Source organism: Rhipicephalus microplus, chromosome 5 (assembly GCF_043290135.1).
Source record: "Rhipicephalus microplus isolate Deutch F79 chromosome 5, USDA_Rmic, whole genome shotgun sequence".
Classification (NCBI taxonomy): Eukaryota; Metazoa; Arthropoda; class Arachnida; order Ixodida; family Ixodidae; genus Rhipicephalus; species Rhipicephalus microplus.
The window spans coordinates 51,247,056-51,274,254 of record NC_134704.1 but is presented as its reverse complement, the minus strand read 5'-3'; the positions used below and the strand labels follow the sequence as shown (position 1 = coordinate 51,274,254).

The window sequence follows — 27,199 nt, the reverse complement described above, 5'->3', positions numbered from 1 at the left end:
TGTTCACAATGGGTGGGCTACTCACGAACGATATACTCGCGAAGCCTTAATCTTCATAACCCTAACGCAAACGATAGGTCCAACTTATTGCGGGGCTCATTTGGCGCCACCCTTACATTATTGTGGTGGGGGGGACCGCCTCCCACGACCCCTTCCCCTTGCGCGAACGCCTGTATCAGATCCAACACCGGAAGTATTATGCACATAGAGTAACATAGTATGCTACTCTATGTTATGATGGTTCAGTGAACTGGGAGCGCGGGGCTAAACAAAGACACCAAGCAAAGAGGAGGCACACAGCACTAGCGCTATGTTATGCACGCTGAACTCTCCTTAATGTTAGCGCAGCATACACATGTACATTTCGGCACCGGTATCGTTTTTCTCAACCTTCACGCTTGCGTAAGCCCGGAAGTGGGGTTAACACACTACCAGAGACAGTTGAGGTGAACCCTTGACACGGAAAGTATGCACCACAGTGACCACACCAGAGGGCGCGCTTGGTCGACGACGGCGCTCGCGTAACCTTGTGCTCGACTACCACTCGATGCGGTTGAATCAACACGCGGATCTGAATTATAAGTTTCCAAGAACGGAAAGAGACCTCGCCGGAAATACGCGTACACTAACTACGTACAATTGTATTACGCACTTCGGAGCGTGGAATGCGACGCCGATAATAAGGCGGCGGTGTATGTGTGTAGCGGGGGGGGGGGGGGGGGGGGTACACGGTTCACTTGCGTAACATCTCCGCACTGCGCGGCCAGCATCCGGGGATAGTTCAAGCGATATCCGATTTTGCAGCGCTTCTGCGCCTATTCAGTCCCTAAGCTACACCGAGAGCCGGATGAGGCGAAAAGCTTCGAAGGCTTGGTCTTTCAACGAGAGCTGCGGCTTTTTTTTTCCGCGCTCTTTGAGCTCGCCGCGGCATTATACACGTGTCGAGTGTTCTATTCATATTATCATTCTTAAAGGTGGAGTGTGTGGGGCTGTGGGGCGTCCACAGTTCACCGCACCACCTCCTGCCATCTCTATGGGGGTGTGTTGTATACGCACAGACCAAAGGACCACCGATGATTCGGCAGGCGCACGGTTCGGGACAACAAGAGGCTATCGAAGTTCACCCGCGCGTTACGGACGACTGCCTCAAAGAAAGCCGCTTTTCCGCCACCCGGAACGTGTGCTATACTCAGACTGTGCGCCCCGTAACACCACAAGACATCACCCCCTCCTTCTTTTCACCCCTTCAGCCTACCATACTCGACAACCCTACAGAAATCACTAGCCATGCGTTTCAAGATGTAGCAAAGTATTGATATTTTTCGTTTTCGTGTCGTTCTCTTTCACGGTAACCATGCACTAACACTTCCGCTCGAATTATAGCCCTGGTAATATACAGCTTTTCCAGCCTCAAACACCCCCGCCGTGGCAGTCGGGAACCTTCCTGAAGTGTTCATTTTCCGCTCTTTATAACAATGCGAAAAAAAAAATTCGGGGTGGGGAAGGGGGCGGGCCCCGGCCCGGTGTGCCATTCCCTGGCTGCGCCATTGACCCCCATCACCGCCACAGCATTCACTTACCGACCATGCATTTCAGATATCGTAGCTAATTCCCGCCATTACTTTCTGTCCATATTTCCTTGTTCCGGTGGTCATAGATTGGTATTCCGCTCTGCACCACTAAACCTCCTAGTCCTGTTTCCTTCGCATCTTTTGCAAACAGCACTATTATTCATCCTTAAACAAGCGAAATAGACACGCACATCCTCCCAGCGTGACAGGTGGGTAATTCATAATGAAAGAAGGAAACCAAAAAAAATGATAAAATAAAAACAACGGACAAAAGCAGGGACAGCCAAGGTCCACGCTTGTAGCAGGTCCACGCTTGTCAGCCACCAATGAACATCGCGCTCCGTCCGACCACTTGTGCAGCCGCAAAAGCGAAAATGAAATCCCCGAGATTCAGCCATGCCGTACCGGATGATAAAGTGCTATACAGCAAGGAAGATGCGCGGAAGGGCGAATTTTCGGACAAAGGAAAAGTGCCGTTCCATTTAGACGTAAGAAAACTAATAGATAGAACGTAGCGCACATGACTGTAGGATTCTGCGGTCGAGGGACGTGACACTCTGACCTATTTTGTTCGTTCCGGACGTTGACGTCCAATTCGCGTACCCCATTTTTCTGTTCCCCGCGCACATCTGCACAGGCTTGATGCGGTGTTCAACTTGTTGCGCGAAAGCCTTAGATGCTTCATCGAGTGCGAAGACTGACCATCGGCGGCATCGGCATCAACACGGGTGAAAGGGGAAAACCATCGTGACGTCATCGTGACGTCGCATGATGCCGTCGTCTCACGACATTGTCGCTTGGTTAATGGTAGGCCGATCTCTGAGGCAATAGAAAAGCCACGTCACTGCAATGCCTGAGATCCCGGAGGCCGTCTAAATTCAGGTGCACAAAGCTTCAGGAGAGGGAAGTATAAAGATCAGTGTATCCATTGATAAAAACTAATAATAAGATTGCTTACACCATCAAGACGTATTGGGCGAATTGCTGTTCAATTCGAAACAAAAAGGCAGGGCCAAGAAACAAGAGACTCACCCCCGAATGCACAGATGTTACTTGACTCGTACTTGACTCGTTCTTGACTCAAGACAGTCTTGCCGGTCGCCATAAATCGTTCTCGAACTTGCGGACGACTTGAAGGCGACTTGGCTCGGTCGAAGTCAGGACAAGTTTCAAGTCAGCTGCGGGGCTAGCTTGAAAAACGACTTCATGCGTTATTCCAACATGGCCACCTCTCGAATGGACGTCGCGTGAAAGGTGGCCGCTTTTGAATTTGCTTGCCTCGCCATAAGCGTAGCATTTTTTGAGGCGCACTGCCTGCCGAAGATTCTCGGAACCGCTTTACGTGACCAAGGAAATCCGATGGAGTTGTACGACGAGCAACAATTCCACGCTAGGTACAGATTCATGAAGAACGCCGTGGGGCAGCTGCTCGTTATGTTGCCGCTCCATGAAAGTGGGGACAACCGAAGACAGCCCGTGCATCCAGTGTTACAGCTACTGATGGCTCTCAGGTTTTACAGCGCTGGCACATTCCAACCAGTCACCGGAAATTTCGTCCGCATTCCGTAGTCGACAGTGTGCCGTGCAGTCGGAAAAGTTACGCTACTCATCGCAAAGCACCTGTACGCGATGCTGGTGCGCTTTCCGCAGCCGGCGGACTGTTATGAAGTGGCCGAGTTCCCTTGCGTTACGGGTTGTGTCGACTACACACACGTGCGTATTAATAGCCCCGGTGTCGACAACGCCGAAGTGTTCCGTAACCGCAAAGGCTATTTCTGTTTTTCTATAACACGACGACATTTTCCGTCTCTTTCGGTAAAAAAAAAAAAAATTGACTCGGTGCTGTGTCCGTGTGCCTCGTCTATCCTTTCGTCCCGTCTAGGGCGCTGTTTCTCGCTCAGAAAGGCATCGCTTGTAGCACAACGCTCCGTAAAATTACACACACACATAAAAAAGAGGTGCCCCTATCACGTGTTTTTTTTTTTTATCCGCGTCACCATCATGCAGCGATACAATGCTGCACCCCGTGAGACAGAATTCCGCTGATGGCAATGTCCTGACCCCGCTTTTTCTCTTGTTTACCAAGCTCAACAAAAGGATACGAATCACATTTTTGTTGTTGTTGTTGTTGTTGCCCCTTCGCACTGGCACATACCCACTATGGGGGATTGGCCATGAAATCTAGAAGTATCCTATATGAGATATATTAAAAGGTTTATCCTTAATGAAAAAAATTAATGATGTAATAAAAAATAATAATTAACTAAAAAGGAATATTAAACTAAACAAATAATTGAAGATTGAATCAAGAAGAGAAAAGGTGAGGTAATACTACAGTGGAAGACAGAAATTTTGAGTAGACCAGACAATCGAGCTTATCTCACCCGGTCACAATCAAATGAATATGCAAATTTCATTCAAAATTAGACAAGTGTCTTCAGAAATATATTTAAGCTGGCATTATTATGACATGCGCTTTGATTCTCGAATGAAATTGCATACAGCATCGAATACGCTCCTGTGGCAATGTCCCAAGCTACAGGCACCGAAACTTAGAACATTATCTGCACATTTGTTCCCAGAGCTTTTTTTTTTTTTGTAATAACTGCGACCTAGCCCATTACAGGCATGCACACAGGCGAACACAAAGGCAAATACTGTGAAAATCGCGTCACCTCGTGAGTTAGGTCAGCACAAATACATGCAATGGCGTTTGAGTGAGAAAAAAAAAACGACGAAAGAACCCAACGCGATGCTTGTTTCACCTCCAAACAAGCAACCGTGGAGAAACGCACCGCATTTGGGTGGCCACTAAAACCAGCGGGCAACGAACGCTTTACAGAAGCAACACTGCGCATCACTGTGACGGCAGGCACCACGTGCCGCTCGTTAGCCGTAAAATGGCACGGATATGCTTGTGGCCTTTCGTTTTTATAGTTAGTTTAAAACGTACGGTCTTTTTTTGATGTAATGCATGCCTTACGCGAACAACTTCATTATTACCCTCGTTAGCAGGCGAGCAACGTGTTTCTGCTTTGAAGCTCGTTCTTGACTTGACCAAGCAAGACAGCCTGAGCATCTATGAAACGCGAAGGCTGACTTGGGCGTTTTGAAGTCCGCTGCTTGCTTCACGCCGACTTGCTCAAGTTAAGTTTAAGTCGCGAGCCAAGTAACATCTCTGCATTCGGGAGTTAGCAATAACTGCTATAGATTTCAATATATAATTATTGAAATAAATGTCACGCATTTTATGTGGCGCACCAATACGAATTGAGATACGAATGTCACAAGATTGAAAACGAAACCTCGAATCAGACCCGACGATGGACCAGAGGGCAATGGCCTGTTCAACAGTCGTATAAAGAGACAAAAAAGTAATGAAGAAAAATTAAGCGACGCAAGCCACACAGACAGAAAAAAAAAGAAAGGCAACAAGATAGGGCATTCTATCCTGACGCCCTATACTGTCTCCTTCATTTGTACTGGCTATGTGGATTGCGCGGCGTAATATTTCTGCAGTAAAAACCAACTAGCCTGAGAACACGATATTGTATAAATAAATTGAACAAATTGATGCCGTAAGGTCGACGTCGTTCCTGTCCATCATGGCCAAAAGCTGGTGTAAACGCAAAACAGAAGAGCACATTATGTATGACACATCCGCGTCGCAGGTACGTCTACATTACACGCATAACACGCCGGAATAGAATTTCGAGGCAGAGACACAGGAGGCAAGGAAGCACGCGCGCTTTGCGTTGCCTTGGTGATTAATTGTAATAAAGTCACTTGGTGGTATTGCATATTGAACTTTCGTACAACGCAGAAAAAGATCAAGGGACAAAGTTGACTTTCCACTGCTTATCTATATAATAATATAAAAAAGTGCATATATAACTGAGGAACTGCCTGACGCTTCCACTCATCCATGAACTTTCTTGAGCATTTCGTGGGAGGCCCATGTGGGGTTTAACGTCCCAAAACCACCACATGATTATGAAAGGCGCCGTAGTGGAGAGCTCCGGAAATTTCGACCACCCGGGCTTCTTTAACGTGCACCCAAATCTGAGCACACGGGCCTACAAAATTTCCGCCTCCATCGGAAATGCAGCCGCCGCAGCCGGGATTCGATCCCGCGACCTGTGGGTCAGCAGCCGACTACCTTAGCCACTAGACCACCACGATGGGGCAAAGTCAGCGCACGTTGAAGAACACAAGATGGCCTAAATTTCCGGAGCGTTCCACTTCGATGTCTCTCATAATTGAATCATGGTTTTAGCGCGTGAAACCCCGAATAATATTATTACTTCCATTGTCGAATATTATCACCACTCGTTGAGGGGCACGAACCAATTCAAAGAAGAAAAGTGGCTATCCGCTATAAAGAGCTCCTATGTCAGGGATCACCTGTGGACTGTCCAGAGGGTCCAGATGTGGCGGTTGGGCTTGGCCTGACTGTCCCATGCAACGTGGGAGTAGCCCGCTGCGCGTTGAGTCATGCACCTCAGGAGTTTAAATAAAGTTTCGCATCCATCCATCCATTTTGAACAGTAATTACACCGGGTTTTGCCGTTCCAGGAGATAACTTGAATCCCTCACAACAAAAACCCCTCGCTGCAGGATAAGTGTCCATGTGCGTAAACGAAACAGTGCGCATTTATTTTCTTGCCTGAGCGACCGCATTCCCATAACCACCGACTGCAGATTAACCGTTGTTCTAAGCAGTGCACCACCATAACCAAGGAGGTTTGATGACCGTAACCGAATCAGGCGCCACCAGTTCTATCACCACTGTCTCGTTTTTTTTTTTTTACAACAGTTAGAGCGCGCGTGCTGCTACCCCTTTGCCGTCTTCGAGGCGGGGTAATTAATTATCCCGGCAATCGAATCAAAGCAGCCGGACTCGCCCTTCGTAAGTATGCGCGCATGACGTGTCGGTTCGCGCAGCCACTGAAACGGGGCAACCTTGACGTGGAGGCGAAATGCGCAAGACGACATCTTGCCCGAGTTTCGTTGTTTGTCAATTCTATCGGGTGAATTATCACCACGAGTGCTCATTAGCATGCAAGACCCGCCCTGGCAACTGATGGTCCCTTCAGCTGTGCGCTTTCTTCTTCTTTTTTTTTTGCATTAGCGACTTGTGAAATGACCGCACACAACGCCGCTTGAGAAACACACGGTATACCTGGGCAAACAGGCAGTGAAAGGCAAGCGTCCAGCTGTAAACGATCGCCCTGCCCGTTTGAAGGAATGTAGGTTACGCTCAGAACGCGTGTATTATTTCTCGCGCGATATATATGCTAGCACGCTGTGGGTTCGACCGAGTCGGCGGGTGCGTTAACATTCGTGTGAAAAGATTACTTATCATTCTTTCGGGGAAAGCTTAACGATACGGGAACTACAGGGGCGATGTATCACGAACGTAACCTCGCGAGGACAGCTACCAGATTGAACATGCGCCGATAAACAAACAGTCGACAGAGGCAGACTTGAGTACACGCTGATCATGCTTCATTTCGCAAACTCAGCCTATCCAATTACAGTTTAATAGTGATTTACCGCTCAGAAGCAACACGGCGGCTTACAATGGCTGCCATAGGGAAAAGTCTCTGGGTTTGTTTTTGACAGTTCGAATTCCTAATGATAATTATCTGGAGCTCTCCGTCCCAAGGACACCATTTGAGTGTGAGAGACGTCGTAGTGGTGAGCTCCGCAAATTTAGAACGCCGGGGTTTCCTTAAAGGGCGCATAAATCTAATCTAGCGTTTTACCTACATCGAAGCGTGACCACCGCGGCGAGGATTCGATCCCGCGACCTTGGGAATCAGCAGTCGAGTACACTGACCACTATAGGCTACAGCGGCGGGTAGACACTGGGAGTTCTTTAACATAAAAAAAGGCAAGGGACGCAAGTGTCCTTGCATTCCTTCTTCCTGGTTCTAGAAGAAAATTAGAATTATGAACTGGCCCGTCCTCTGGAACATTCTTGCTTTTTTTTTTTCGGGAATGCGGCCGGCGTGGTGAAGAATCAGGCTGGCTAGCTCTCACTAAGTAGCGTGATTGCCATTCATGCGTCTCTGAGTGAATGTATGATTTTAGTAGAAAGAGAGAGAGAGGGAGAGAGAGAGAGAAATAACGTAAGGAACTGTATCGAAGTAAAGACTGCGTTTATAAAATGCTGATGTCGCTCCTCTTTCAGGGTCCCACTACCTTTCACGGCCGGCAGGTCTGGTAGGAGGGTCACCGGTTGGTTGCCGAAGTCCAGTTCCGAGACAAGCGCATCTCGCGTCCAAACCTGTAATTTACGTAAATATTGTAACGGTAGGATGAGAACGACGAAGAAGACAAAGAGGAGGACGATGTTGTCTGATCTGTGAGCCAACTGGGCGCCATCTTGTCCACCACCGAGTTTATTCCTCGTTTTATAAAGTAAAGTTATTCTCCCGTAACATCATTGGTGGGAGGTGCGGGGTACTCACTTCACGCAAAACGGAGCTTCGTAGCGGGCGCCTAGTGGTCTCCCCCATGGCGACTGCAGTCAACAATGCCGACCCTTCCCCGACTACCGTGCCTTCTCCAACTACGTCCGTGCTTTCTCCAACTGGACCGTCAACCCTCATCTTGGAGCCCCCGAGAGATCCAGGTACCTTTTCTGGCACTGATGGCATTGACGTAGAAGCCTGGCTGAAGTCATACGAACGAGTGGGTGTACGTATGCGATGGGATCCAACGCTCATGCTGGCCAACGTGATTTTTTATCTCAGAGGTACCGCAAAGGTCTGGTACGAGACGCACGAGGAAGAACTGACTAGCTGGGAGTTATGCAAGCAAAAGCTCCGGGAGCTATTTGGCAGGCCTGTGGGAAGTCAACGCGCCGCCCAAAACGAGCTCGCACGTCGAGTTCAGACGTGCACCGAATCATACCTCACGTACATTCAGGACGTGCTCGCTTTGTGCCGCAAGGTAGACTCGCAGATGTCCGAAGCCGATAAGGTTGGCCATATTATTAAGGGCATAGCAGATGACGCCTTTCACCTTCTTGTGTTCAAGAATTCATCTACGGTCCACGACATTATTTCTGAATGCCGGCGCTTTGAAGAAGCGAAGAGCCGCCGTGTTCTCCACCAGTTTGCCCGGCTTCCAAACACGGCTGCAACGTCCACATGCGAAGACCCTCGCCTGCCTTCTACGGAAAGTCCCGGTGACGTTGTCCGTATTGTCCGTCGGGAAATAGAAGCCACAGCTCCACTCGTGTCAGCCTCCCCCAACTCCGAAAGCTATCACGCCACCGTCTCTCTCATACAGACCGTCGTGAGGCAAGAACTGGCCAACGCCGGCTTAAACGTCTGCTCCATTCATCGTCCAGACTACGCCACACCAAATCCACCCGTGACTGTTCCGCCCAACCGACGTTTTTCTGCCAGCCCACATTATCGCGACCCGGCGGTATGGCGCACCCCAGACGACCGGCCGATATGCTTCAATTGCGGTCGTATAGGCCACATTTCGCGTCACTGCCGTGCTTGGTCCAGCTCTGCTCCGTGGCCTCACCCTCCGCCCCATCGCCCACCTGTCTGGAATTCACGCTCATCACCGAAAACAGAGCCGCTAACGCCTGAGAATTCCTCGCGCCCCCGATCCAGCCGCTCCCCTTCGCCACAACGCCGTTTCTCCCGCTCGCCCCCATCTCGCCGATCGCCGTCCCCAAGCTCGTTCCGGCGTTCACCTCCGGAAAACTGACGGGAGCAGCTCTTGGAGGTGATGCTGCAATACCGACCCGATCCCAAAATCCTCTACTGACCTTGCCCGCACATCAGAACCTTATCAATGTTGACGTCGACGGTGTACCTACTACAGCCCTCATTGACACTGGCGCACACGTGTCTATCATGAACGCTGACCTTAGAGCACGGCTGAAGAAAGTCCTTACTCCTGGCCCAACTCCTGTGGTCCGAACGGCCGATGGTGGAAAAGTCGCCGTAATTGGTGTGTGCTCAGCTCGCGTCAGCGTCGCCGGACACCACACATCAGTTCTGTTTTATGTTTTAGAACACTGCCCTAATGACATAATTTTGGGCCAAGACTTTTTGTCTGAACATTCGGCCTTGATAGACTGCTCTGCCGGTATAGTGCAACTCGCTCTACCTAATGTTGTTGATCCTCCAAGTTGCCCTCCAAGTCGGCTTTGTTCTACAGAACACCTGCGTCTCCCTCAACGAACAGTAGCTTACATAGGCGTCTCCCCTGTTCCACCTGTCCCAGACGGTGTTTATATTGTGTCCCCCAATGTTGACGTCCTGCTTTCGCACAACGTTGCGTTTCCTCACACCGTCATCACTATTACGGCCAATGCATCCTGCCTACCCTTAGTGAATTTTTCACTATGTACACAAGTCCTCCCTCGTGGTATATCTCTAGCCGAGATCGTGCCGGCGGCAGAGTGCCATATTTGCACTCTAAGTTATGACAGCATCCCGAGTGCCGAAAAAACTTCGTCTACTCCTCCATCAGACCAAAGTGTGTTAACCAAGATGATTGCCCCCGACTTGCCGAAAGAACAAGCTAACGACCTGCGTTCCCTGCTTGCATCTTTTTGGGACATCTTCGACCTTGGCGACCGCCCACTCGGCCAGACGTCCGTTGTTAAGCACCGGATTGATACAGGCGATACGAGTCCCATCCATCGGAGACCCTACCGTGTTTCCCATGCAGAGCGGCGCATCATCCAACAGGAGGTCGACAAAATGCTTTCTCGGAATATCATCGAGCCTTCATGCAGTCCCTGGGCGTCCCCTGTTGTACTTGTAAAGAAGAAGGACAACAGCTGGAGATTTTGCGTCGATTATCGCCATTTAAACAAAATAACGAAGAAGGACGTCTACCCTTTACCACGCATAGACGATGCCCTCGATTGCCTTCACGGCGCAAAATATTTTTCCTCCATTGACCTCCGCTCTGGGTACTGGCAGATTGCCGTTGATGACATGGACCGTGAGAAGACGGCGTTTATCACTCCCGACGGCCTTTACGAGTTTAAAGTGATGCCATTCGGTTTATGTAATGCGCCCGCCACATTCGAACGTATGATGGACGCTCTGTTGCACGGCTTCAAGTGGTCCATCTGCCTGTGCTACCTGGACGACGTTATCGTTTTTTCGCCTTCTTTTGCGACGCACCTTGAAAGGCTATCGAAAATCTTATCTGTCTTTCGTAAGGCGGGCCTGCAACTCAATTCGGCAAAGTGCCACTTCGGCCGTCGTGAAATTTCTGTCCTCGGACACCTCGTTGATTCCGTGGGGGTTCGCCCTGATCAAGATAAAATACGCGCAGTAAGAGATTTCCCTGTACCAACCTGTACCAAAGACGTTCGCAGTTTCGTTGGCCTCTGTTCTTACTTCCGCCGCTTTGTTAAAAACTTCGCCGACGTAGCACGCCCTCTCACTCAACTTCTCAAAAAAGACGCTGGCTTCATCTGGGGCCCTGAGCAAGCAGATGCGTTTCAAAATCTAGTGTGTCTGCTTACGTCTCCGCCTATCCTCGCCCACTTTGATATTTCATCTCCAACAGAAGTTCGTACAGACGCAAGTGGCTATGGCATCGGTGCAGTCCTCGCCCAGAAACAACAAGGACGAGACCGTGTTGTTGCTTATGCCAGCCGCCTTCTTTCGCCTGCTGAAAGAAAATATTCAATAACCGAACGGGAATGTTTGGCACTTGTTTGGGCAGTCGGTAAATTTCGTCCCTATTTGTACGGCCGGCCATTCACAGTAATCACAGATCACCACGCCTTGTGCTGGCTTTCGTCCCTTAAAGATCCTTCAGGCCGTCTTGGCCGTTGGGCGCTGCGCCTTCAAGAATTTGATTACTCAGTCCTGTATAAAACCGGCCGCCTGCATCAAGATGCGGACTGCTTGTCCCGGTATCCTGTCGACCCTCCAGACGGCGACTCCTCTAAAACCACCCTTCCTATCGACGTTTTCTCTCTATCCGCGTTTCATGACATTGGAATCGAGCAGCGACGAGATACTTTCTTGGACGGTATTATCCGAAGGCTCACATCGGTGAGGCCCGACCCTTCCCTTCGAATGTTTGAAATACATGATGGTGTATTGTACCGTTGCAATATGCGTCCTGACGGCCCCGAAAGACTACTCGTCGTTCCCATTCAATTGCGTCACACTGTTCTCGCCCAGCTTCATGATGCACCTACAGCGGGTCACCTCGGCGTGTCACGGACCTACGACAGAGTTCGCCGGCGCTTCTTCTGGCCTGGCATGTACCGCGACGTCTGCCGTTATATTGCAGCCTGCGACCCTTGTCAACGACGGAAAAAACCAAATGCCCCTCCGGCCGGACGTCTTCAGCCACTGCACATCCCACAAGACCCATTCTACCGTGTTGGCGTGGACCTGCTTGGCCCTTTTCCTACGTCAGCTGCGGGTAATCGGTGGATTGCAGTAGCAACCGATTATGCTACCCGATACGCGATCACACGGGCCCTTCCAACCAGCTGTGCAACTGACGTGGCCGATTTCCTTTTGGAGGACGTCATCTTACATCATGGCGCCCCTCGACAACTCCTTACCGACCGAGGCAGCTACTTCCTTTCCAAAGTGGTTGATGACCTCCTCCGCTCCTGCGCCACTAAACACAAGCTCTCGACTGCTTACCATCCACAAACAAATGGTCTAACGGAGCGCCTCAATCGCACTCTCACCGACATGCTCTCCATGTATGTCTCCGCCGATCACCGCGACTGGGACACTACGTTACCGTTTGTAACATTCGCGTACAATTCTTCCAGACACGACACCGCTGGGTTCTCTCCTTTTTTTCTGTTGTTCGGCCGTGACCCTGCGCTACCTTTCGACACCCTCCTGCCGGCCGGACTAAATGACAAGTCTCAGTACGCTCGTGATGCAATAATGAAGGCCCAAGCGGCACGCCAAGTTGCTCGACGACGCTTACTGGACTCCCAGGACTATCAGAAGAGCGTATACGACGCCCGCCATCGTGACGTCCACTTCACACCCGGAGATCTCGTTCTGTTATGGTTCCCCTCGCGCCGCGTTGGACTTTCGGAGAAGCTACTCCCACGCTATTCAGGTCCCTACCGTATCTTACGCCAAGTAACTGACGTCACATACGAAATCACCCCTACGGACCCCGCCATCCTTCACCCTCACACTGACGTAGTGCATGTTACGCGACTCAAACCGTATTACTCCAGTGCCTCCTGATTAGCACCGGGTCGGTGCTCCAGCCGCCGGGGAAATCATGTAACGGTAGGATGAGAACGACGAAGAAGACAAAGAGGAGGACGATGTTGTCTGATCTGTGAGCCAACTGGGCGCCATCTTGTCCACCACCGAGTTTATTCCTCGTTTTATAAAGTAAAGTTATTCTCCCGTAACAATATCGGTAGCGCGCAATGGGCATCCGGACCGCTATTCTGTGGAACACGAACAAATCTCCTGACAACTTGCCGACACGTGTCGTAGCCTTTTTTCGCACGGCATGAAGCTGATGAGGCAAGGCGTAGTTTACTACGTGGCGTCAGATTTAACGTATCAATCGCAGCAAAAAAACAAAGTAGAATGTGTCTCAAAAAAGGGTTTAATAAGATTACAAAAAAAACCTAGTGGCTTCATTCATATCGTAGGAAAATAGCGCGAAAGACCAGGAGAGTAAAGGTACACAAACAACCACACGTAGCGCTGTTTCCATGCGATATGTTCAAAGAACCAGCCAAGTCGACTCTTCAAGATTTGATTCACATAATTATTACTATATATATACTATGGAAGACGATGTGATTAATAATCTTGTTATAGCTTTATTTCCTCGACAAAGAACTGTTTCGTTATTTCAGCAGCGCAACAGGTTTGTTGCACACATCACCATCTCTGTAGATAAGTAGTTCCGTTGCAGTGACGAACGTGATTGTGGCTGAACCACATTCAAGTGGCTACAAGGTGTATCTACGAGTCGTAGATAAACATTTTCAAGCAATTCCGGGTTAATGACTGTACTGAGGTTTACAGAGCACGAAAACATTACAAGTTAGAAGAGGTTATGAAAACATGGAAAATCATACAGATCAACGCACCGTTCGCAGTGGTTTAACTACTACTGCTGTACAAATTTGAAATAGAATCACTGTTTGCAGGGATAATCACTGTTTAAAGAACTTTGTGTGCGAAGAACGTCCATCTAAAGCACCGATGCGACCGTGAATTGAGGCGTCCGCACTTTATAAATATAAAATGAGACTTGCCACAGAACGTCGAATTAAGAAACACCAAAATATTAAAATATCTATAGCCATGAACTTGTTGTTCAGTGACTGCGAAAACACCGCCCGAAGTTTTTTTACCGTGGGTGCGTGTACAAAAGCACAGGCTTCAGAAAACGTTTTCACGCCGTCGGCAAAGGAAAATGCCTTGCCCTCGGCACGTCGAACGTTGTGCATATAGCCCGATTCATCAATTCAGTGCAGCACAGCTGTACCTACAGAAGTAGGCACCTACTTCGGGAAACGGGTAATCCTGAGCGTTTTCGGATTCACAAAGCATATATATCGACATGTCTGCACTCGTAGCAATAGCCCATGACTCGTTAACTTATCGTTAATGGTTGTTAACTGCGCAAAATTACCAGAAGGACAACATAAAAGAAGACACGCAAGATCGACAGAGGGAAACTATTAGTATCAACTTACTTGCAGGTGGAATTCGTAGAAAAAAGAAGAAACGAAATTTTAACACATCTGATTGGTCAAATGTGAAATTTCAGCGCTGTCTGGAGATAAATATTGATGTGTTCTTTACACGAGTGATACTTCTTCTGATAAAAACTTCTTTATAAAGTTCTCGCGCACATGCTTTCTTGCTAATCATATGGTGGTTTTTGGACGTTCAACACCGCATATCAATCAATCAATCAACCAATCAATCAATCAATGCTTTCTTCCTGCTCCCCAATATCTTGCCCTCAAGACGTTCTAACATTTAACTTATTTTAAACGCGACTGTACATAGCTGAATTTTAAAATAGACTAGTGATCTGCAACAGCAAAGAAATCTTTAGTTAACACGCAGGACAACAATGAATGGTGGCGTCGTTTTCGCTCGGTTAGTACGCTGTGCACCGAATTAGAGAGAGCATACACTTGGGTAGGCACGCCGAGCGCGCGCTCTGGTGGCCCGCCAACGCCCATCACGGCCGTTATCACAGTCTGATCGTAATGCAGGGGACCCTCACGGCAATAGGGCGAGTGATGCTGGCAGCGCAAGAACCGCCAGTGAGGAAATTTTGATACGGTTTGCAAAGCACCCCTGCATCGTTTAGGGGGCGTGAAAGTATGGCGGCTTCGGTGCACCTGTAGATGCGACGTCGACAGTGTATACGGCACGTTGAGTCCAACCGCACTTGTTCTCGAGCGTGCATGCCCGCACGTAGCCAATAGAAAATCATTTGTGTTTAGGTCAGGTCCAAATCTACGCAGTGACCGTAGGCGTAGCCAGTTGGGAAGATTCAAGCGCTCACGAAGTTGTTAATTTTTGAATATGTGTATTTACATATACAGTCACACCGACACAAACACACAAAGCGAGAGGCACTGCTAACTTATTCCGCTTCTACTTCAATCAGGTTCTCGCTGCGAAATCGCGTAAGTGTAAATCAGAAAAAAGAGAATAAATGCGGTTAATATCAAGGGATTTACGTGCTCAAAGCACAATAATAATATCTGGGGTTTGGCGCTAAATAAACCACCAAATGATTATGAGAGACGCCTTAGTGGAGGGCCCCAGAAGTTTCGACCACATGGTGTTTTTTGACGTGCACGGACATCCCACGGTACACGGGGGACCTCTATCATTTCACCTTCATCGAAATGTGACCGCCGCGGGCCGGCATCGAACCAACGACCTTTGGGTGAGCACCCGAGCACCGTAACTCTACTACACCACTTCGTGGCCCGCACCATAATAACGATGTATGCTATGTAGTAGGGGGTTGGAGATTAATTATACCGACTGAGTTAATTAACGTTACGAAACTGTACATGATTAGTTCTGCATTTCGCCTCTGCCGAAATGCGGCCGCTGGAGCCGTATTTTGACAGGGGTGAAATACGCCCCAGTACCTTACAGCAGCTAGGTCACGACGGCGATTGTTGAGTGTGAGAGAGCCATTAAATGGCAAAGGTAAAAAACAAGAGCAATATCGTCAGCTTACCATCACAAACTCTGCTCGCTTACACGTGCACTATTGTGAGCAATATGAGTTCGAACACGCGATCTCGTGGCGAATAACCTTGAACCCTGCAATGGCGGACTCGCAGCGGCCGTTGTCGGAAGCGAAATGGAAAAGGTGGCGCGCTTCTGCATCTGTTGCCACTTCCGCCTGTACGGGCTGAAGATGATTGATGGATTGACATGTGGAGTGTAATGTCCTAAAGCAAGCATATGATTACGAGAAACGCCGTAGTGGAGGGCTCCGGAAATTTCGACCACCTGTGGTTATTTGACGTGCATGCACCCAAACCTGAGCACATGGGCCTACAGCATTTTCGCTTTCGTCTAGAATGCAGCCGCCGCAGCCGGGATTCCATCCCGCGACGTGCGAGTCAGCAGCCGAGTACCTTAGCCACTAGACCACAGCGGCGGGGCGAAAACGTCTGCTGATCGAAGACGCCACTACTCACCTAACCTTTTTTTTTCTCTCTCTCCTATCCACTCTCCCATTACACCTTCCCGCAGGCGCTGCGCCGTGGTTCCAACCGGGCAGCAGAAATTAGGCGCCCTATTATTCTTCTAACCACCACCATCGTTGCCGCAAAACGTTGGCTTATGCCACGTTAGTGCCAGCCAGCGGTGACATGAACTCACTTGACGCGTATAGCCACACCCAATGACCCATGTAGCTGCCGAGATATTGGCTATGACGTAGGCTGCCGTGATGCCATGCCTGTATATGTATACAGGTGGTGTTGGATACTTTGACACACGCCTTTCACTTTTCGTTTCATGCATTTTTCTTCGTATTATCATCGCTAGCGGCAGATTTCACGCAATCATTTGCTGTTTGCCCGCAACGCTAGCGAAGCAGGAGTGCCAACAGACAGTGGAATAGCACCCCTCCTTTCCCATCTGGTTTCGGCAGCGCCATCCACGTATCACGTTATCTCGGTTTTGAGGCTATAGACTTGCCACGAGCTCACGATAGTAGGTCTATATTCCTTCTGCGTTAATGTCAGCCGGCGTTCTGTTCACTGGACATCGAGTAAGATAAAACACCGCGAAATGAAATGGAGGCGCTACATTTCGCAACGTCTATAGAGGAGACACGGCAAAAAAAGAGGGCGTATATACTTTATCGCTTACGATCGCGAGGCTCGCAAGGCCAATCGCGAAACGCCGTGCTGCATGCACTGCACTACGCAATCGCTATCCCTCATTCGCCCTTTCGTACTGCCCGCGACAACGGCCGTAACGCATGAGTCATCTAACTACGCAGCGTGTAAAGCCCGTTTCAGCCTCTGCGCGCATGCGCGCAGTCGGGTCGAGCGTCTACAAACACGTGACGCACTACACGGCGATATCGAGGGCGAAGTCACATCGTTGCTACGGAAGGAGTGAAGTGCATTAGAAAGCGCATCGTAAAGGAGAAGGTGATCCCACGCATGCATGATAGCCGCTGCGCACACATCGTGGGCTGCAGAACGTCTAAACTAACCAATGTACCCGGCTCTGTTCCTCTATAGTCGCCGATGTAGCCTACATCGCGCGCTTCATTTTCAGGGGTTGCTCGAGTAATGGCCATCACATGGGCGGCGGAAGCTACCGCTGCTGCGAGCGTCGTCCCGTATAGTTTTAACTGCCGCTCGCTGCCCACGCTGCCCCTTTCGTGCGTGCACGCGTTCCGCATAACCGCACGCTCCAGCCAGTACGGCGACGCTACAAACGTCGGCCGCCGCTTTATCGACGACAGCGCGAGAAAAGTAGGCCAGCTTGCACAGCGCACGCTATATCCCTTATAACGGCCCGTCCGTATACTTTCCATTCCTCCCCCCACACCCCTGCTTGACCGTCTTGTCGGTGCTCCACTAAAGGCGTGCGCGCGCGGCCACTTTCTCCGACGCCGCTTCTTTCTTTCTTTCTTTCTTTCTTTCTTTCTTTCTTTCTTTCTTTCTTTCTTTCTTTCTTTCTTTCTTTCTTTCTTTCTTTCTTTCTTTCTTTCTTTCTCTTGTTTTTCGAGACTTGCCGCTACCCTTTCCTATCATACGGCGATAGCCGGACGGCGCCAGTGGTGGGCCCCCTTTACCTGTTCCCCTGTACATCCCCCCTCTTTCCTGTCTTTCCTTTACCCCAACCCCCACCCCCTATATACACGGACAGAAGGAAGACGGACAGGCTACGCGATGGGAGTCGCGCGATTTACTCTCGATCAGAGCACGTGCTACGCGCGCAATGTTAGCGCCGACCAGCGGAAGGAACGGCCCCGTCATTACAAGCTGGCTCTTCCGAACACGTGTGTGTGCGTACTCGGCGTACTGTCACCTGCGCCCGTCTTCGGACTGGAGTGCACGAACAACTAAACGAGCAAATGATGAACGGGGGGGTAGAAGTTCGCGTGTTTTTTTTTTTTTTTTCGATGGCGGTAGCAACCAAGTCCCTGTTACGACGCCGGCGCTCGAACAAATACGCAAACACTTGCATCGCGTGTAACGGGTAATCACGGCGATGCACGGTTTGCCGTGACGGTGCGTGCGATTTTCCGTAAGCTTTCGCGCCCTAAAACCCGAGAGAGAGATAGTTTTTGTGTGTGTGCGTTTGTTTCTGCTGAAAAGAAGGTCTGCGTCCCATGGGGTCTTGCTACTTTGTGGAGATGGAGTGTGACCCGTGTACCGTTTGCCTTTGAGCACAGCTGTCACAACAACCTTTCCCTGTTTCCACAAGAGATCTGTCTTGCCGGAAACAGCAGTTGATCCAGAGGAACCACAAATGACGGAGTGGAGTCGGATGTACTATATATATACCACATTTCTGAAGTGTGTTGTTGTAAACAGAGGCAGAGCCATGAAGAGATGCGTTGCACAGTGTTATATTGTTTACGCACGAGCTGTGTGTTTAAAAGAAGTGTTCAACGATTTAGAGTACTTCATGCCAGAGGGTCGAAAGAGAGTGATGATATAAACTCGGAGAGTTCCCAAGCCGTGTGTATATATAGTCTAGACGGACTGAAACGAGACGGGTTGGAAGCAAGATGTAACACTTGCAAAACAATTACAGGATTCTGTGTCGAGTGGATATAACAAGAGTAGGACGAGAAAACTCTTCGCTTTGTTATACCTTTATAACCATCTTAATAACGTCTATGTGCGCTACACTGCACTGCTTCCTGTGTGGCTTCTGAAATGCGCATGTGAATGCCGCGGCTCCCATGGTATTTTACAGGACAGGGGAGAGGAGCTGATGACAATGACGACGACGTTTGCTATGATGCGATGACATCTGTTTGTTGTCGGCGAAACTAAAACACCCCCAGTGTACGAAAACAACAAACCTTGTAGTGTTGTTCAAAACACATTTTAGTCAGCGTTCACGCCTTTCACTGACCTGAAAGAGCACTCGCTAAACAAGACACTCCAGGTTGTTTGTGCCTACTCAAGTACAGCAGACTCATTAAATGGAAGCTGAAGGGTCAAAGACAATGTACCGTTTCACAGGGTTTCTGTTTATTGAGTTGAACAGTATTCGGGTATGAAGCCAATTATATTCAATGCAGATGTTAAATCAATTTAACAGTAATTCAATTTAGTAAACTTCCACTCACTCAGAGTCCACTGTATACGCTTTGTGTATACGTTGTGTGCACTTTCTCTAACTATGCGTAATCGCGAGAGCATCGTTATAGAGTGCGAATGATTAAGATAATATTGCTGCAATAACGGCAGATAACCTTTAATAACCAAAAACAGGCAACTTCAGCAACCGCATTTTACAGTGTAGCCGTAAACAGCATGCCTGTTTGATTTTACAGCGTCCGTCTGCGTCGGTTCATACATTGAAAATTCATGTGACCTCCTCCTAGTGATTACGTCACGTCTTGACGTATCAATTAATATCGTTGATTGGTTGATTGGTTGATTGGTCGAGTGGCCAACGAAAGCTGAAGGGACAAAGAAAATGTGCCGTTTCACAGGTGTTCTGTTTACTGAGAGATTAACGGTGTTGCAGTATTCAGGTATGAAAACAATATCCAGTGCTCGAAAGCAGCAGTAGTTGGTAGTACGTGTGTAAGTACAGTGTGCCAGAACATCACTTGGCCGTTCAATTTAGGTACCTTAATTGGGGGGGGGGGCTGTTACTGCAGGCTCTAAGCAAGGGTGGGGGGGGGGGCAGGGGGCCTGTTTTTTTCCTTCCCTTAAATTAGGATGAATGGGTGTATTTTAACTAGTGGCAAAAATAAAAAAATAAAAATGTATTTTCAAAGTTTTCAACAAATGCCTTCCTCCCCCCCCCCCTTCCTGAAAAAAATTCCTGGCTACGAGCCCGAGGGAAAGGGGGAGGGAGGTCTACGCTAATGTATGCTCTAGCATGTAATAGCCGAAGTATGCACCTGGGACCCCCTTTACTCTACCAACACTGGAAGCTGGCTGGAACATTTACCTACAAATGAAGGGTCTCCTGACTCCCTGGGACGCGGCTCTGTCCGCTCATATGCTGCTCGCACATGGTCCCGCCCGAACGGAGAACGCAATCAGCATTCAACACCAGCGCCTTTTAGCGACCGTGTAGGAGCGCTTGCTTTCCCCTAACTGTGCTACGCCCTTGATTTACCATGCGAGTCACGGATATCTCCTGCAAGAAACGTGCGTACGCCTACAGCACGGTCATCGCCTTGCGCAATCCTTGTTGTTACCCCGTGCCCAATCTTATCGGTTTACAAAAGCCTGGGCCTGCTCTCCTAGCAAATTGAGTGCTGAGATTTCTCTGTCCCTTCATATCTTGCATTATGAATGAAATATAATAAACATAAAAAGCTCACAAGGCCTTCTAAACATTCGCCAGACTACAGAAAGGCGAAAGCCGCTTGCTTTTTCTTCACAGTCCATTCTATTAATTCTTCTCCTCAGTGACTGAAGCGCTCTCGGCTTTTGCGCTATCTTTTTGCCCCGCCGCGGTGGTCTAGTGGCTAAGGTACTCGGCTGCTGACCCGCAGGTCGCGGGTTCAAATCCCGGCTGCGGCGGCTGCATTTCCGATGGAGGCGGAAATGTCGCAGGCCCGTGTGCTCAGATTTGGGTGCACGTTAAAGAACCCCAGGTGGTCAAAATTTCCGGAGCCCTCCACTACGGCGTCTCTCTTAATCATATGGTGGTTTTCGGACGTTAAATCCCACATATCAATCAAATCAATCAATCAATCTCCTCAGTGACTGGTCCCTCCTTTGGCCGAGCAACAATGACATATAATTACGTCATCTGACGTCACGTTACATACGCCATTGTCACGTTTCAATAATGTTCCCGATATTAGCTACATTGTGACGTGACGCAATGACGTCACGTGGGGCTGTCATCACGCAATGAGTATTTTTTATCGCTTTTGTTGATTCCGACAGTACATTTTCACGTTTGAGAGGCACGTAAGACTTGACTTGATTCGGTTTTCAAATCGATTACCTCGAGGGTGTTCCAGGTCACGAATTGTGCGTGCCTTGACGGATGCGGTATCGGCACGTCGTCTGATGCCCAGGCTGTTATATAGGCTTAAGACAACGTATCAAAACATGCTGCTTTACACCTTTAAAAAGTTACATAATAGCACGAGCTTTGAAAAGAAAGGAGCAGAAAGGCCGGGTGCCTAATTTCAACTGTTTATTTTAAAAAATAAAAATAAAAACAAGCCACCAGATTACGATTATCTGAGCATGTATGCATAAATATCGGCAAACTGTGGTCAGACTCGCATATCAAGCAGCTGCTTTTCATTTTGAAATAGTGAAACAAACGTATCACAGATACAACATGTGCCTCTCTTCTTAATGTGCCTTTTTTTTTTTTGCTGTGCGGCTTCGATTCCATTACAATTAGACGTATGATCTGTTATCAGTTAATTGCTAGTAGTACAGGTGATGTCACATGGACGTGGTATGGGAACTTCAAGGTGACGTCATCAACCATCTTTTGTTCTTGCTTATTATTCTGACTGCGTTACCAAGCCTCGTCTCAAAGTTAGACGGACGTCTGTTTGTTTATGCAAGAACATAATGCGACACTGCAGACTAAGTTTACTTTTCTTTTTTTCGTAAAATTGGCAGAGAAGGCGCCTGGATGTCTTAAGTTGGTGGGGGGGGGGGGGCAGGCAACGACGACAGAAGATTGTCATTAGGGGTGCAATGAGGTGGAAAGTGCATGCATGGTATTTTACCTGTGCTTGCTCTCGGGGGGGGGGGGGGGCAAACGAAAAAATAAAAGGATTTAGCCCCCCCCCCCCCCAATGCACTTCACTGGCACCACCTCTGAAATGTGGGCGTAGAATGAAGAAGCTGGCATCGTGTTTGACGCCCTACACTTATCCATCTTCTATAAGAATATATCTTATATCTTCTATAAGAATATCTGTGGATAGCAAAGATAATCCTATCTAAAACAATGAGAAACAAAGATATGCACGTTCTACATCGAGTCTCAACCGACTCTAAAGATATTTAAAAAAACAGATCGGTTGAAACGCAACAAGCAAAGTCACAGTTCGTATAATAGCTTATTGTTTAGAAACACTCTCATCTATAGTGGATGTGTGGGACCTCGAAATTGTCTATTGCAGAAGAAGCCGGTCGAGTTCCCACCGTTCGCCGTGCCAGGAGGTGGAAAAGGGAGTGATGGCGACTTCTCGGCCTCAGCAGTCGGCAGGACCTCCGGGACCACGGCGACGACTACGACGAGCTCGCCGGCGACTGGAGCCTCTTCCTCACCGAAGACCACACCGCCGGTCGCCATGTCCCGCCTTCCGGGCGCCGCCTGCGCGGCGGACGACTTTCTAGCGTACTCGTTCCAACGCAAGGCGCCCTACCTGGTGTGGGACGACGAAGGCAGCGGCGGCTGTGCCAGGCACCACCCGCACTACCAGGGTCCCCTTCGCTCCAGCCGGCCCTGGACGCTGCGACACTCACGACGATGCTGTCCATGGCCCTGCGTGCTGGCTGCCACGCTCGCCTCGGCACTGCTCTTCGGAGCACTGGTGGCGCTGTGCGCCTACCTCAGTGGTCAGTATGCGGGGAAGGGAGGCGCTCGAAGTCAGAACAAATCGTTGCGTGTTCACACAGCCGTAGTCACTGTTGTTTTGAGCTGTACGTATTGTCACGAGGTCGTGATGCTGATGAAGGCAGATACGGCGTGTACAAAATGAAACTCTTTATTTGGCCGAACTTGTAGCCTGGAAAACGAGAACTCAAACAACAGCAAGCAATGCACGCAGCATACATTGATATTTGCGAACAGAGCGTCGGCTGTCGAAAAAAACCTGGCCATCTTTGGAACGCGCCGTATGATATGCATCTTGCATCGAATTTTCCAGCCTAATCACTAGTCGTCACTCCAGCTCTGGAAATAAGCTCGAGTGTTTGCGTTTGGCGCTCGATGTTAACGGAACGGTCTAGTACAATGGTGAAGCTTCTCGAACACCCAGGCGTGGTTCACGCTTAGCATTGCTCACAGTGTTTGTGGGCGCAAACAAAATACAGTAAAAGCGAAAGCTGAAACGCGTGGGGCAGTATACATAGCGGTTGTTAATAGTTAATGTTTTATTAGGGCATATTAATTGGATGAATAAAAGAAGGTGCCACAGAGCTGCTGGCAGACGTTTCGTTAGGTGGACCTATCTGTCAAAGACGTCGTGTCATCCTTGACCAGTTAGTTTACAGCTTATGTCACGTCCCGTGGCATCGCTGCATACCATTAAGTCCATCTACACAGCTGTGCATTCGTGCACACAGTCGCATGAACTGTAACCCGTAAAACGAAAGTAACGAGAAAAATGGGCTTCTCCTCAATTTTTATGTTATAGTGGGGAAGCTAGCTTCAATGGAGCTTGTCAATACCATGCCATGTAGACGCGCAGAAATGCGCCGAGTTCACAACGATGAATTTTAAAATAGTTCTTTATGCCTTACAAAAAAAAAAAACAATAAACCCTATTTTAGTATGTCCTGAATAATGTTTATGCTTCTCGTTACCTCTCTTTCATGGCCTTGCAGTGATGACCAGTCAACATATGCACCCATGTAAGTGCTGTCTTTTCTTTTCTTTTTCATATGCAAATGAAGAGCGAATAGCTTCCGGCAGCATATACAGTACTGTTAAGCGACCATCGTAAAAATAAACGGAACGCGAGGGTGTATTTGAAAATGCCGGTGGCAACGCCCACTGTGGAAAAAAAAAGCGCAATAAGCGAAAACGAAACTGGAAACACTTATCGAATCAATCTCTTACGCACCAAGTATTTTAAAAGCAAAAAAAAAAAACACAAACCTCCAGCCCACGCTCAGATTACCATGTAAATCAGTCTGCATGCCACCGCCGCTCCAAATGGCACACTGCCGCCCTGTTAAGAAACAGGCTGGTTCACTCGAAGGCCGCAATTAATCTGGCACAGGACTCACTGCCACCTACTGTGCTTTCTAGTTTCCAAGAGCTATGTGTGGTCTTACTGCTTGCCATGTCCGCCGTTGCGTGTCACACATATCTTCGCGTCGTGTATTTCCATACACAACCACTTCAAACCATTCACTTGCCTCATTATCTCTTGGCAACAGCCGTCCGTCTCCTAGGCGTCGTCAGAGTGGTCGAAGGAGACGCTTGGGACCCGAAACTGCTCAATTCCACCTCCGAGGAATTCCGAATCAAGTCTGCCAAGTACGCTAACATGGTGAGTACAGCCGGAATAGCTCCGACTAGGCGTAATGGAACATGCGAAAGCGGACAGACACATTACCAAGGGCCCAATTTACAAAGCTTTCTTTTACGTAAGTGCGTTTTCCCATTGGTCGACAGACTTCGCTAATGATATGCCCTTCATCACTATTGGCTGAAATATTCCTTCAGAAAATTTTCTAGAGTGAGAGGTTTTTCAAAATACGGACCTTGGACGGTAAAGATCCTGGTCTTGTTAGTACAATAAGCAGCGGGTCCACGAAAATACGCGGACGAATAAAGAACACGATACGTGCGCCAGCTTCGCCAAACTGTTCAATAAATTTGAAGTTGGCGCTTGTGCCACGTTCACCTTTTGTCACATTTTTTTTTTGGGGGGGGGGGGCAAATACTTTTCAAGTTAACGTACTTCACCATGCTATCGTACGAAATGAGCGTTTCGCACTCACCGGCATATAGCCACGAGTGGGGATCAGTCGATCGCCACTCGTGATCGACTGACCACGAGAGAGTTACCAAAATACGTAAATACCCAAAAATGTAGAACGAGTAAGCAGCCACTGCCATAGCATAATGTATATTGAGCACAGTTCAAAGGTCCGGTTCCTACAAAAGTTGTCCTATCATCCACTTTCTTTTGCGATTTGTCCCACGAGTGCCATAGTTGAATTGAACGATACACATAATGCTTCCTTGATTACATTATCTGTTGCGTTAGGGTTCGCGTCCACCATAAACTGACCCATCCATCTGTTCTCAATTTTCTATTTCACTTTTTTAATTGTAATAATACACATACCCGGCAGCCCACGGCACTTAACTATCATTCTTTCCGCATTGACGGCAGCAAGAATGCCACAGTCCAGTTCTATATTGAAGATTTGATTGATATGTGGGGTTTAACGTCCCAAAACTACCATATGATTACGAGAGACGCCGTAGTGGAGGGCTCCGGAAATTTCAACCACCTGGGGTTCTTTTACGTGCACCCAAATCTGAGCACACGGGCCTACAACATTTCCGCCTCCATCGGAAATGCAGCCGCCGCAGCCGGGATTCGAACCCACGACCTGCGGGTCAGCAGCCGAGTACCTTAGCCACTAGACCACCGCGGCGGGGCAGTCCAGTTCTATATAGTGAAATGTGTGCGCTGCGGAACGTTCAGGGCCTACTGCGTTCAAGTATTTGTTGATGGCTTGGTATGCATGATGCATGATTGTCATTAATGGACCTACACCCTCTTGATCAGGCCCGCAAAGCCGTCAGTGTTTGTGCGAGCCCGCCGATGACGAAGTTTCCGCAACGTTATCCATACATCGCAACATGTTTCTTCCGGCGCGAAAAATACGGTGTCGGCAGTTTAGACTGCTGCATTCGATATGCACGATAAGATGTTAGTCCTTGGTGCAAGCAAGCTCGTTGATTCTGCAATACTTGCTCATACAGACACAAGCGTCGTAAATGTAACTGGTCAAAACTACGATCACCCTCTAACGGCAACGCCCTTCCTTGCGTATGCACGACTAATCTTGAGTTATGTTGCGTGGCGCATTTCAATTATCCTGAACGTGCATGCAAACCAAGAATGCGATTCCAGTGAAGATAAAAACTGGCCGTTCGTGACTAAATGTATTTAACCGAACGAGCGCCGCTAAAATGCTCGAGGCGGGCATATGTTGGTGAAACAAGAAGTCCCAGTCTCCCCGAGAGATAACACGTAATTCATGGTTTCAATTAAGGAATTTCGTTTTGAGGATCGTGACGTCTTGAAGAAACACTCAATTGGGCTACGGGATATGTCCTTCAAAGGCCTCGACGATGTTTTTGATGACTTTGGCCTTGTTACGACATGTATTCTCATGTATCATTGAGGTGGGACAAGAGCAGACGCACATTGCGTGTCTTGTAATGAGATTTACACACCAGCTATGGGCGTGCATGGCCATTACATAAGTGGTTTTGGTTTCTTAATTTGTTTTCTAAACCGAAAATGGATAAGTTACTGTCTCGAAGATTTCAAGTTTCCTTCAACGATATGGTCATTCGGGCTGGTTGGTTACTGAAAACATATCAAAGATCATCGACACACGTTATTTCACTGGTAACTGCAACGATAACCTATAACATGTGTGCTGGTGCACTTTAATATCGATTTTAACATCTGTGCTTTCAACTTCCTTCCATTTTTTAAAGTCAATATTGTGAAGTCACACTTTTACATCCTTATGGACAAAAGAAATGTCATGCTTGGAGGTTAACTGCACTCTGTCCGGCTTGCTACAGTGAACTTCGAAAACAGGGTGATTGCGAAAGCTGAAAGAGATATCGTGCACGTCTGCTAAAGGAAAGGACAGTCTTTACAGCATGGGTTCTCAAACTGAGTTCTGCGGAACCCAGGGGTTCCGTGACTTATATCTTAGGCATCCGCGAGCAACCAAAGTGAGTGCAACGCACTCCTATTTTACCCAAATTGGCAACTAATTTACTATTTAAGAGGAAGAGAGAGAGAGAGAGAGAGAGAGAGAGAGAGAAATTAAAAAGAAAGGGAGGGAGCCTATCCAAGCTTTGGCTTGGTTGGCTACCCTACACTGGGGCTGGAGGAAAGGGGGAATAACAGAAAAGGAGGAAGCCTTTTCTTTCTATTATTATTAAGAGAGAGAGAGAAAAAAACGGGAAAGGTAGGGAGGT

The 27,199-nt window shown here is 48.5% G+C and overlaps 1 protein-coding gene across 1 annotated transcript in view; it reads left to right on the top strand.

Moving 5' to 3' along the window:
* Window positions 1–27,199, top strand: part of LOC119173869 (uncharacterized) — a 124,406-nt gene that overhangs the window by 72,848 nt on the left and 24,359 nt on the right. Inside the window, exons 2-4 of the mRNA XM_075895419.1 lie at window positions 22,407–22,845; window positions 23,836–23,862; window positions 24,394–24,506. Of these exons, the coding sequence (XP_075751534.1) occupies window positions 22,407–22,845; window positions 23,836–23,862; window positions 24,394–24,506 (579 nt within the window). The remainder of the gene's footprint in view (window positions 1–22,406; window positions 22,846–23,835; window positions 23,863–24,393; window positions 24,507–27,199) is intronic.